At 42.8% G+C, this 13051-nt stretch overlaps 1 protein-coding gene across 1 annotated transcript in view; it reads right to left on the reverse strand.

Annotated features, from left to right (window-relative positions):
- Positions 1-89: 89 nt before the first annotated feature.
- Positions 90-13051, reverse strand: part of Gpc3 (glypican 3) — a 452065-nt gene continuing 439103 nt past the window's right edge. The window contains exon 8 of the mRNA XM_010614296.2: positions 90-529. Coding sequence (XP_010612598.1) covers positions 360-529 — 170 coding nt within the window. The 3' untranslated portion in view covers positions 90-359. The remainder of the gene's footprint in view (positions 530-13051) is intronic.

Genomic DNA, 13051 nt, shown 5'->3' on the forward strand with positions numbered 1-13051 from the left:
AGAGAGAGAGAGAGAGAGAGAGAGAGAGAGAGAGAGAGAGAGAGATAGCAGGAGAACAAAACAGAGTAAGAGAGAGAAAGAGAGATATGGTAACAATTAGCAGCCAAACAGGAAAATATTTTGGCACAACTTGATGGGGTTTTTTTCTTTGCAAAAGGACAATCTATACTACCACTAAAATTTACCTTCCTCATAAAGATACCATTTGATTTTTGAAAACATAACACGTGGTTAGTCTTCTACTTAATGGCTGGAGGAGGTATACACAATAAAAAAAATAGAAAAAATAAGGTGGCTTCCTTTGCGGAGGAAGGGCCACAGGGTGCTGCAGGGCAGCATGCATGCTGGGCACTAGGAAGTCAGTGCACCAGGAAGAAAAAGCACACCACAGAGGCGGCCATGCTGGTGAGGAGCTTCAGGGGGGAGTGTGCATTCCCGAGACTGTGAGAGATGGTGACTTCATTGTCCTTCTGGTTCACATGTTGCTTGCTCCCAGGAGCTTCATCCACATCCAGATCATAAGCCAGTTCTGCCAAGAGAAGGGAAGGATTGGAAATGAGGGATAACGCACAGCATCGGTATGCACTATTCACAGCAGAAGCACCTGTGTTAGCTGTCGGGAAGGGTACAAAGAGACAGAAAGGAGAAGGAGAAGGACGTGGGGGCAGGGAAGGAGATGTGCAGAAGTGCTCCTTCCAGAGACCATAGTAGAAGGACAGAGCAGGCCTGCCCCCCTCTCCGCTTTTCCACCCACACCCAGGGTACACATCAGCAGCGTCTCCTTTCAGGCCAGAATGTACCTGAAGCAAAGGTCATTTTCATCAGATCTCACTGTTATCAAAATGTTATGCGTGGGTGACCATGCATGTGTCCTTGAGTATTGGCTGAGGCGGGAGTGTTGTGGGTTCCCTGTGTACTTGGCTAAGCCCAGTCCCCATACAGATTTCCTTATCCTGAGAGCTTTGTTTTAATTAGGGTTGAAGATAGGGTCACTTGCTGTTGAAAGTTGTTATATTTTTTCTCAAGTAGCTCTTTTCTCTGTTAGGTCTTTCTATCGCCCCCGAAACAACACACACACACACACACACACACACACACACACACACACACACATACACACACACACACACACACACAGTCAAATTGACCTCATATATAGGATTTAAACTAGTACCAAGCAAATTAGGTCTAAGAAGAGGCTAGTGGGTAAGCATTTTTCATTTTTTGACTGCCTATCATTTATAAATTCAAGATTCTGAAAAGAAATTGGATGTCTTCAGCTTGGCCTGATGCGAAAGCCTCCCAAAAGGCAAATGTAAAGATAATGGTTTATTGGGAAATTCAAGATCATTGGCCCTGGCCCAGGGCTCAGTTCTTCTCAGATCTGCTTTACCAGGCGGCTTAGACATCAATCTACTCCCTTGGCTTTCTGTAGATGCTGCTGTCAATGTTTCTATTTCAATATCTTGTGAAGATGATGTGATGTGAACAGCCCTGCCAGCCAGCCAACTGTCTTGTGGCTAAGGGATCTGGAAAGATCCTTCTGGGACACCGAGAAGTACAGCAACCGGCCCAGAGGAAATGACTGGGATTCTACAGAGGGAAGGAAGGAAGAGCTCCTCTTACAGGGCATGAAACATGCAGTAAATCACAGGAAGCAAGTGTTGGGACTCAGCTGGTTCAGGATGTGTGGAGCAGGGGTGGGGCGAGGCTTGCTCTGAGGCTGGCACTGGCTAGGGGCAGCCAGCAAAGTCAAGGTGATCAAAGCCAGGGTGTCTGACTTCACAGACTGCAATCTCACTTTCCAAAAAGGCTGTTGTAATCTAAAGCCATCGGCAATGATGGGGGAACTGATCTTACTGTGCTTCCACTGGAGGCAAAAAGCAAAAGGGATATTTTATTTAGCTCATACCTCAAGGCTTCTTCAATTTGTATGTATTTGACTAATAGTACAGATCAACTTTTTCTGTTTCATTTACTACTTTCATTTTCCAATGCATAACAGTTTTTATCTTCTGCCTTGTATTAATCTGAAGAATACATATTATAGTGAATAATCTGCCTATAATGCATACAAATATCTCTCTATTTTTTAATTAATTATAATTCTTTTTTGTTGCTATACAAAGAAATGATGTCTTAACTTTTAATACATATATATGGATCTGATTACATTTTATGCCTCTCAAGACAGAAAGGGCTTTCTTCCTGAGTACTGATAATAATTCAAATCAAGTTTTCCAGAAATGTTCTTAACAAGGCAAAAGCAACTTAGCAGACTATAATATAGATCCTCCTCAAATAAATACATATAAACAAGCCAGCAAGAAAGAGAAAAGGAACAAAGAGCAACACTCTCCATGGAAATCAGATCTCTTTCTCTGAAAGGTGAACAACGCAGGGCCCACAAGAAGGCCGAGGTCAGCTGTCAGCCTGCAAGGATAGCAGGCTTAGGTGCATCGGATTTCACTAAAAGGGACAGCACATATGGCTGGATCTGTTGAAAGCCAAGCCAGAGTCTTGCAGCAGCTTCTCTACTTAAGTGAAGAGGAGTATTTTTAGGGCTGACCTGAGTGAGAGTGCTCTCAGCGTGGCCTCCGGATTCCTTTTCCAGATGATGCTCCTTGCCCGAGATCAAGATGAAACAATATCTACTAACGTTAACCACCCAGCTCCGCCTCTCTTTATTTTGCCCTTCAAACAATTCACTAACACGAAACAGTTTTCTTCACTATAGCAGTTATGGTAAACTCAGTAGTTCTGTTAAGTCCAGTCATTTTCTGTTATGTCTATCTCTTGGACTATGTTCGGAAAGCATAGGAATGATCTCTAATTATTGATTGTGCAATGTATTCCAGGTTTAATGTCATAATATTTATATGGATTATCTCCTTTAAATTAATCTCTCCACCACATTTTGGAGTAGGTATTATAATCCCCATTTTACTGGTGAGGAAGCTCCAGATTAGATGAATTATCGGTCCCATATTTATATAGCTGGCATGTGACACAGAGACTACTGAAGTTGAATCCAGGTCTGACTCCAAATGTCAAATGGAGCTATACTGGCTTTGGAAAATTCTATGTACCAATTTGACTGTAACAACTAAGTAGTAATAGATTTGTATTTGAAACAAGAAAACTCAGTGAGTGAAATATATACTGCCAAAGAGAACTTCTAAAAAAACAGCAGAAATGCCAGTGTTTCCCACATACAACTGACCTTGATTAAATAAGACTTGATCAAGTAGCCTTGTTAAACTTTGTGAAATAGTGAAAAGGGCCTTGGCTTTGGGTCTCTGAAAGGGGACTTTCTTATCTGGTCTTTCCCTGAGGAAATCAACAATAATAGCCAAGGCCATTAGACACTTTAGGCCCAAAGTTCAGCCAAGTCTTCCATGGACACCGAAGAGTATTCAGAATGCTTCTTTCCTGTGCTCCCTAAACTGTGGCTAAAGATTGTCTAAGGTTCTCATTTCAGCAGCAGCAAACGTTTATCATCCAAGCCCAGTTTGGCTCCTGTGACGTAGACTGATGGGAATCCCAGCAAAGCCACAGATGAAAGGGACAGCTTAGTATAACAAGGTAGCAGTAAGGGAGGTAGAGGAAATAAAATTTTGGTCACAGATAATTATAATTCAATTTAATTCAACAGACAGTGCTAGCCTACGATGCTCCAAGAACTGAACTAGAAGGTTAGAAAAAAGATTTAACATTTGCCTCCAGGAATCCCACACTCTGGCAAGCACAACAGACCAACAGACACACCAACTAGATACTTGGCCAAAAGCTAAAAGGGCTCAAATAAAGGCACAGTAAAACACCATGGGAATAAAAGAAGGAGAGATACAAATTCCAAACAGAAGGATCTGAAGGTTTCCTGGAACAACATGGATAGTCTGCAGCGTGGAGACTGGACAGAACTATGGCAGAAGGGTCAGTCTGAGAAAAGTCTCCATGAATGTAGGAGCAAGCAGCCTCTGTGGTGTTAGGGGCCACGCAGCGAACACTGTCAAGGGTCTGTGTGTGCATGTGTGGTAATAGCAGGTGGGCGTGAGGAAAGGTATAGCAGGAAGGATAAGCAAGGGCCAAATCAAGGTGGACTGAACTATTCAAAGTGGATTTGAACTATTCTGTGAGCAACAGGATACCACTGAAGTTTTGCTTTTTCGTTTTGTTTTCTTTTAATTAAGTTTATTGGTACAATCTAGGTCTACAATACAGTTACATTCATTACTGGGATCCTGTACCTTCACGTGACAGGTCTTTTGTTGTGGTTGTTTTGTCTGTTTTTTTGGACTGCAGTCTGAACCCAGGGCCTCTGTACTGAGCTACATCCTAACTCCTTTTAAAATATTATTTTTTTAGTTTGAGATAGGATCTTGCTAAGTCATTTCATTGCCCAGGTTGGGCTCAAACCCAGGGAACTCCTGCCTTAGCCTCCCAGAGTGCTTGGGTTATAGGCATGCTCCACCACATCCAGCTTTCAATTTGTGTTTTTAGAAAGATCTTTGGAGGACAGCCCTAAGTAGGAGACACTCGTCAGACATTTTGTCCTAGAAAAAAACAAGAAGCCTATGGGAACAGCGCCTGTGGATCAGCCAGGAGTACACATACAAAGAAGCTAGTAGAGCATGGTGATGCACATTTGTATGGGAAATTATGGACTCACCACAACCCTTCTTTAAATCATTCACATTTTTGTATCTATCAATGATTTTCCAGAATACATATTTTGTTGTATGTGGGCCAGGAAGGTCATTTCCCTGCTAGCCCCAGAGATCTGTTTCTATTTGTAATCAGTTTAACTATGCCCAGAGGATAGAACCAACAACCTGCACTAATTACACACTCAGCCCAACTCTCGTTTTGCCTTCACGTCCTTTGTAGTGCAGATCTGATGATCCCTTTAAAACACCCGTCAGTCATTAGGGTCTGCAGTTGTGTTTTTGCAGGACTGGGGAGTCCTCCTTCTTATTTAGACTCCTAGTGCATTCCCTGGGGCTCCGGAGCCCTGGATTCTAGGCCTGGCTTGGCCACTGACTTATTACTTTGCCTTTGACAAGTCATTTCCTTTGTGGGCTTCATTTGCCTCGTCTGTTAAAGTCATGGTGTTGAAGTGATGACTTCTAAGCTTTCTTCTAGTTTTTTTCCCCTCTGATTCCAAGGCTCTGTGGCCCAGGGAGGGGCACACTCCACTGCAGGCTGCAATCACCCCTATCCTACAGCAGCCAATATGGCTGTCCCAGCAGGGCTTTCATAAGCAAGGAGGGAAAATCCATTGCTTCTCTTGGGATGTTTCTCTAGTGATCATCATCAGCTACAGAATTTTGAGTTCTCTTTCTTCTTTAGCTGTTCTAATCTTGGGTAGCAGACCCCAGCAAGAAATAAATCCATGCTGGAATGTTCTGGTTTTGTTTTTAAACCTTAGCATAATGACTGCTACTGAAGCCAGTGCACAGAAAGCTTCAGGGGAAAAGTTGTTGGGCCTGCAGCGCATCAGGCAGGCACACATAGGCAAAGGGTCTGCCAGCCAGGGAGATAAGCCTCTGGGGGCTTGAGTGTATAACAGCAAGCAAATGCACACCCTGAAAGGACTGGGCATCAAGGAAGAAGATGCACTGATCTAGAAGTTTCACCCATGCCAACAGCAAGACTTCAGAGAGCAGCCCAAAAGAAGAGCTGCCATCAAAATGCCAGGGGAGAGAAGCTGCTGCTAAGCCAAGCATGGGGATTTCTTCCTTGCCAGGGTTGCACTGGCAGATGGCTTCACTGCTATCCCTGGCTTTACATTTGCTGTGTACAGTTGGCCCCTTAATACATGAATATGTGAAATTTCAGGAAGCTGCCTGGTATACCCTGAGGATAAATTGGGGGAAATTTGCAAGGAAAACTGTGTTCACTGCAATACTGCTCAGCTGCTGCCCCTTCCCACGGAATCCCTGTGGGCTCTGCCGTTTGCTTTGGAATCCCAAAGAGATCTGGGTTTTTTTTGTCCTCCCCTCAATATAAAATTCCTTCTTCCCACAGCCATAGCTCCACCTTTGTGAACTTCAAGATGTGATTAGCTGGGTGTGTCAGCATAAACTCTAATTGGCATTCTGGGGGTCTGAGGCAGGAGAATCCTAAACTCAAGCCCAATCTGGCATGATCTTGTCTCAAAGTTTAAAAAATTGTTTTTTTAAAAGGGCTGGTCATGTAGCTCAGCAGTACAGTGTGTACCGTGGTTCAATCCCCAGTGCTGACAAAAAATTGTGTGAAATTACTGACTTCTTGGACTTAAGCAAAAGAAAGTGATGTGTTTATTTATTTTGATTCTTAGTGGGTGCTGGGGATTAAACAGAGGGACTTTGTATTGAGCTGTGACCCAAGCTCTTTAAAGCAATCTTTATTTTGATACAGGGGCTCTCTAAGTTGCCTAGGCTGGGCTTCAACTTGTGATCTTCCTACTCCAGCCTCTTAGAGTACTGGGATTACAGATGTGCACCACTGTGTCTGGTAAGCAATTGACCTTACAAGTGACACTCGGGTATTTGGGGGTCTCGATAGTCTTCTCATGTATGAGATAAGGAGAAAAGAACACTTGAAGCCTCTGAGTTTTTAACTGGTCAAATGGGATTCCTTTTAGAATGGGCCCATTTCACAGTGAGCCTTATTGACAACCATGCAAGCTACCAATCTTGTCCACTTAATGAGTGTAAAACCTGGGAATAACCCAGTGGCATCTCCTGGAAGAGGGCTGGGGCAATGAGCTATCTTTTCTGGATCAACTCATGATCCCCCTGCCTCAGTCTCCCAAGTAACTGGGATTACAGGTGTGTGCCACCAAACCTGCATATTATTTTGGAAGAGAGTATTTTAAAGAAGGGTGATTAACAAAGTCAAATATTGTGAAGGGGTCAAGAAAAGTAAAGACTGAGAAGTACCTGCTGAATATGCCTAATAGAAGATTACAGATGATTTTTTTGGAGGAAGTTTCAGTAGCGTGGCTGGACCAAAACCCAGATGGTACTGAGCTGGGGTGAAAGTAGGCCCTGAGAGTGAAAAAAATGATGCACTATAACCCTGACTGCCTGAGGCAGGTGGCAATGCTATTAGAGCCATAACACCTAACCAGGATGTACAACTCAGTGTGTTGGAAGGTGTATCCAGAGCTCCAATTTGGGACAGCCTGGAGATGTTCTGCTCTTATCTTCGGTGCATTAACAACCTGCACTGAGCTCTTTGTTCACTGCCTTGTTCTTCTCAATAGTTCAGGGACTTGTAAATATGGCTCCTCACTGGGGAAGGGGAGAGAGGGAATTTTTTTTCAAGAACTTTAATCTGAGGCTAAAATTTTCCAAAGATATTGCAACCTCAGGAAACTTACCTTTGCTTTCGTAACTTACATAAATGATGCTGAGCTGAAATTAAGCTTAAAAAAGCAATAAATGCAAGAATACACTCTGTTCTCATAAGTTTTTAAGATTACTTAATAGTTTAGATTCATGGAGTGCTGGTTATAATATAAATGTCAGGCATGACACAGCTACAGAGGTATGCATCATTGGGCTTTGAGGATGTAAAAAACATAAAATGTCACTTATTGTAGCCAAATCCAATTACTGCTGAGGGGTCAGGGGAATAAGGGAGTGAGTGGCCTTGTTCTCCCTTGGAGCCCAAGTATATGAGGACTCCATTGATTATGAGGACTTTACATGGACGGGAAAACTCAAAATCTGGTGTGCTACCATTTTAATGAGCCATAATGGAACTTATAAAAAGTGTACCTAAGAATCAAAAGGCTCACAATATACTGGCAATGCCTAACAGTAAGGAAAATTACTCATACAACAGCCAAGGTGTCAAAATCAAGGCCCTAAAAATATTCAGACTGGGTATGGGAACATCTTGGGCCAGAAATCAACAGCAGGCAGGTGTCCTCATAAATGAAAGATGAAAACCCTCCCTAAGTTGTTCCATCTGAACTTGTTCCTTAAATACTCTCCAGTTGTGACTTTCCTCCCTCATCATCAACAGGCATTGGGAAACTGAGACTTTTCCTGTTTACCTGGAAGCACACACTGGCACCCTGGCTCCATCCTCCTACGTTCCCACCTTTGGATCTGGAAGTCAGAGCAGGGTCCGTTCTCCCATCCACACAGGCACTTCTCCTCTCTCTGTGGATGCTGACCACTGCTCCTCTCTCCTGCAGCCTTCCATCCCTCCTGTTCTCAATGCCTCAGCTACAAAAGATACCATTCTTCTTCAGTGACTATCCAGGAAGTAGAATTCTATTCCGTGACCACAGGAACAAGACAACACTCTTCCTGACACACATGTTGAAGCACATCACTCTCTTCCTCTAGTGAGTCCCTACTCCGTGTGGGATAGACTCCTAATTCCTAAGTAGGAAATTCAAAAGCCTCTCCAGTCCATCTTCTCTTGCTTTCCAGTTTCAACTGCTCATATATTTTCTAGGTGCCATGTACTGTAGTTGCACCAACGCTGAATATGCTAGTGATTTTCATGCTTCCATGTCCTTCTTTCTTAACAGTGCTCTCTAAGACTCCGGGCTGGTGTTTATAACCAGAACCCAGGACGGCATCCCCCCCCCACCCCTGTGCCACTATCACTATTTCTTTTTCTTTGTCCTCTCCCCTTCTTTTTCTATCGACAAGTGTATCTTTCAAGCCTCAACTTAGATGACACCTCTCCCAGGAAGCTTCCTTTCTAACAGCCCAAACTAATCACTTCTCTTTCTCTATTAATTGGATTGAACTTCTATTATAGAACTAACTTCCAATTGCATCATAGTAGAATCAGTCATTTCTGTGTTCCGCTCCTCAACTAGACTGAGTACCACAGAAAGAAGAGATGAATGGTACTCCTTTCTGTAGCTCTCACATAGTATTCAGCAAACACAGACACTTAAAATATGCTTATTGACTGATGGAATGGATGCATGAACCAATAGCTGCATGAATGAACGCATACACTAGGCTGTTGGGAATGTGCAGGTGAAGGGCTTATCTCCTTGCAAGACATCCTTCTCAAGGGGTTAATCCTCACTAAGTGATGATTTACTCAGGGGGATGAGCCATTACTGACTACGATGAAGGCAAGACAAAGGGAGGGTCAATGGTGGCTGGCTCCAAAAGCAAACAGTGGGGCTCAAACTCCAACCTCTAGATTTCAATAGCCAGTTTTCAATACCCACTGCAGCATCGTTTCACCATGCTCAGTGCAGATGGAACCCACAAAGATTATTTCCTTATTCCCTTATGCTGCCTGGAACTTGATGCCTTGCCATGAGAGCAGCCGACACAAAGCTGACATTCTGTGTGACACACTGAGCAGGAAACAGGTTTTCTGGTGAGCAGCTTCCATTCACTTCTCACTTGGGACCTTCGAGATTGCATTCCTGTACCTTTGGCCTCTGGCCTAGCCTCACAATCTATTCACCCCGGCCCACCCTCCAGTCTTCCCATCACCATTGATTCTCTTGTGGAAGGACCTCTGGTGACTGAAGTTTTAATGCCTGTTTCTGTGACATCAAAATATGGCCTCATTAATAAAGTCAGTTGCTTGGCTATAATACTACAAAGCAGTGACCTCAATGCCTGCAGTAACACATGCCGGCACCCCACTCCCTTTGCAGAGGTCTTTGGGCTGTCGGCCAGGAAAATACAATTACGTGCTGGCACGGGAATAAAAACAGTTCTTAACCTAAAAGTTCTGTTTTCATTGCCCCTCCTTTTCCATTTCTCTATTCACTTCTTTTCTTTTTCCATTGCTCTTTAAACTAATTTCCTGTGTCCAATTATTCCCCTCTCTTCTGTCTAGTCACAGCTCTACTAAGCACTCTCCTGTCTCCGCAGTACTCTTTTCCATATCCTTAGGCAAGCAGCAAGGTTGGAATCCTTGAATGGCTTTGGAATCTGAAGCTTGCTTTTGGAGCCAAGGGTGGTGGTGCACTGGCGAGGCTGGGGCAGGCAGATCACCATGCCTTTGAGGCCAGCCTGGGCTACACAGTGAGACCCCAAGAGAAAAGGATGCTCTTCTGTTCTTCCTCGCATTGATTTAAACTTGTAACTAGGGTTCTGATTCTTCTAGAAGAGCTTCCAATACCTCCTTTCTTAATCTTCTATGGGTATTTCCATTCCCTTACTCTTTACCTCCCCGCACCATTTGGGCTTCTAACCTCAGTTTTTCCCATTTCTCTGACAACACCTGCCCTACACCTGCAGGGAATAACCCTTTTGTTATGTTCCTTCTCTTTCTCTAGCTTAGGTGTTTCTTGTCCCAAATCTTCTTAATTATTGTCATTTCATGGTCATGTCTTTTCTTCTAAGGGGACTATGATTTGATTTAAAAGAAATTAAAAACTTTAAACCACCAGAGCAATCTGAAAACAGGATTTAAAAGAAAATAAAAGTTGGGTGTGTCTATAATCCCCACACTGTTGGAGGCTGAGCCCAGTGTGGGCATCTTAGTGAGACTCAGACTTTTTTCTCAAAAAAACAAAAACAAAAACACGCCAAACAAAACCAAAAAACAAGGCTGAGGATGGTCATTGGGAAAGACCTGGGCCCAATCCCTAAATTCCCAGTTCTGAGCTCCCTCAAAGAACTTTCTCACAGTTAGCAAGGAGGTAGTCCTACAGAGATTCCACGGCTCTTAAAGATGTTGGTGAAAGTATTCAAACATGGAATAGGGTGGGTGAGGGTGAAAGTAAATAGCTCTTGTTGATTTCATTCAGGGCTTGAGAGGTTTCATGTGAGGATGTAGGGCAAAGGGATAAGATTAAAGTGATCCTTGCATACCGACACTGTCTGGAGAGCAAGCTAAAGAAACTGCTGGATCCTCTCTTATAGAAAGAGACCAGTGTTTTTTGGAGACTGGGACTAGTTTAGAGAGGAGGGGTTTAACTTTGTCATGGACTTACCAACCAAGACATAATTTTATGGGAATAAACAGACTTGCCTGAGGTAGAAGAAAGAATTACATAAACTGTCCAATAAGCTAAGAGTTAACACTCTTAAATATATGAAACGTGCATTCACAGTACAGTATGGTTAAATAAAGACACAGCCTACATAGAAGATGGAGCAACCAATGCCGGATTTGTTTACACTCGGCTTCCCTCCGCACTCCCACTGAGAAACATTGAGTGATTGGCAGGCAGTGGGCATTACACTCAGTGCAATTGTGCAGTGGCCCTTGCTCAAGAATCAGCGGGAGAAAGGAACAGGCATCAGATGGAGAGAATATGTGATTAAGACATAAATTGGAAGAAGCCAAAGGGAAGACAACGGAGGTGAAAAGCTGTATGATCCTCACACAAAGAACTCTGTGGGCACTAGAACAAAGCAGGCAAGTGCAGATGGAGGCCAGGAAAGGTGAAAACATGCCAAGTGGCCCAGACTCACAGCTACAACATTGAAAAAGGAAAACTCTACTGCAAAGAGTGGCAGCCATCTCACTGAAAGGGGTATAAAAACAGCAGGAAGATATTAAACCCAAATAAAAAGAAGATTCACTTAGCAAGAAGTAAGCAGTTTAAGTATGATCATTGGTAACCCTGGTCCTTATAAGGGAGATGGAGAAGAAATTTCCTATTCTTTTTTTTTTTTTAATTTAACTACAGAAGACCTCAAGGGTGCCCATTACTGAACACAAATTCCTCTTGTGATTGGCTAAGTTGAATTAAAAAGGAAATTGGCTGAGAAGGACAAGACATGTGTTCAGCATTGTAGAGATCTCACGAAACGAATGATGAGATTTCATGAAATTTTCGTGCTGAAATCTCACTTATTGCAGGTCCAATAAAGAATCCATGCTTAAAAATATTAAAATACAATCAAGAGCAGAAGCAAAATCAGACAAAAACTGGGGCTTTATAGCCTGCCATTCTGAACTTCTGGAAATATAAGTGAGATGATGATGATGATGATGATGATAAAATACAACAACCAATCTATAACTATCCAAAGGACATAGGGAGGTAATATTCATGGCTCGGTGAAAAACAAATCAAATACATAATTGATATCACAGATGGGCCACTGTAACCAGTAACCTCATGTATTTCCTTGTCATTTTCTTTCACTGCGCTTTTCTCAAATTGATTAGGAAAAGGAAATTATACTGGAAAGTGTCTCTAGGAATCGCAGCTTGCCTCAAACCACATTCAATGTACTCTTTTTTTCCTCATTTACATTTTAACAGTTTTATTAAGGTATGATTTACATATTATAAAATTCACCCATTTGAAGAAAATTTCAAGTTTACAATTCAGTGATTTTTTTTTTAAGTCAATTTACCAATGAGTGCAGACACACTGAAAGGTCATTTTAGAAGATTTCATCGCCTAACAAGATCCCTCAGGTCAGTTTACAGCTCATTCTTCAGTGTTTTTTTTTTGTTTTTTAGCTCTTTGTAGCATCCCGCATTGCTGGCCAATGCCTACCTGAAACTTGTTCCCCACGTTCCATCACACTGCTCCCGGGTTCTTTCCCACTTCTCTGATAATTCTCAGATTTCTCTTTTCCTTCTACTCTGTCCTTAAAGATGGGTATTCTCTCATCTCTTCCTCCACCCTTCACTGTTCTCACTTGACAAATCTTCCTGGACTCTCATCCATGCCTCCAGTTTGATCTATCATTGAGGATCTTCAAATCTATCTGTAGCTGACACATCTTCTGGAGATCTAACTTCTCCCCGGTCCACTGCAACTGAGTACCTGCCAGATGATTCAGATTCAATGTTTTACCAACTGCACCATTTCTATTCCCTTTACTGCTGCTCCCATTCTTTGCTCCCCAAACCTGCCATGAATGCCTTTTCTAGCTACCAAGGTGCTTAATCCTGAAACCTGTAAATCATTCTAGATTCCCTCTCCTTCTTTATGTGCAATAGATGAAATAATCACCACATCCCACAAATTCTATTCCTTTGATATTTTGTGAATTCCTCTCCCTTCTGTTGCCATTGCCTGCTATTGTTTACGTTTTCATTACCTCTCACCTGGAGAATTGCAACAGCTTCCCAGCCTGTCTTCCTCCAAATC

This window comes from Fukomys damarensis, unplaced genomic scaffold, assembly GCF_012274545.1.
Source record: "Fukomys damarensis isolate Sample0158 unplaced genomic scaffold, DMR_v1.0_HiC HiC_scaffold_39, whole genome shotgun sequence".
NCBI classification, from domain to species: Eukaryota; Metazoa; Chordata; class Mammalia; order Rodentia; family Bathyergidae; genus Fukomys; species Fukomys damarensis.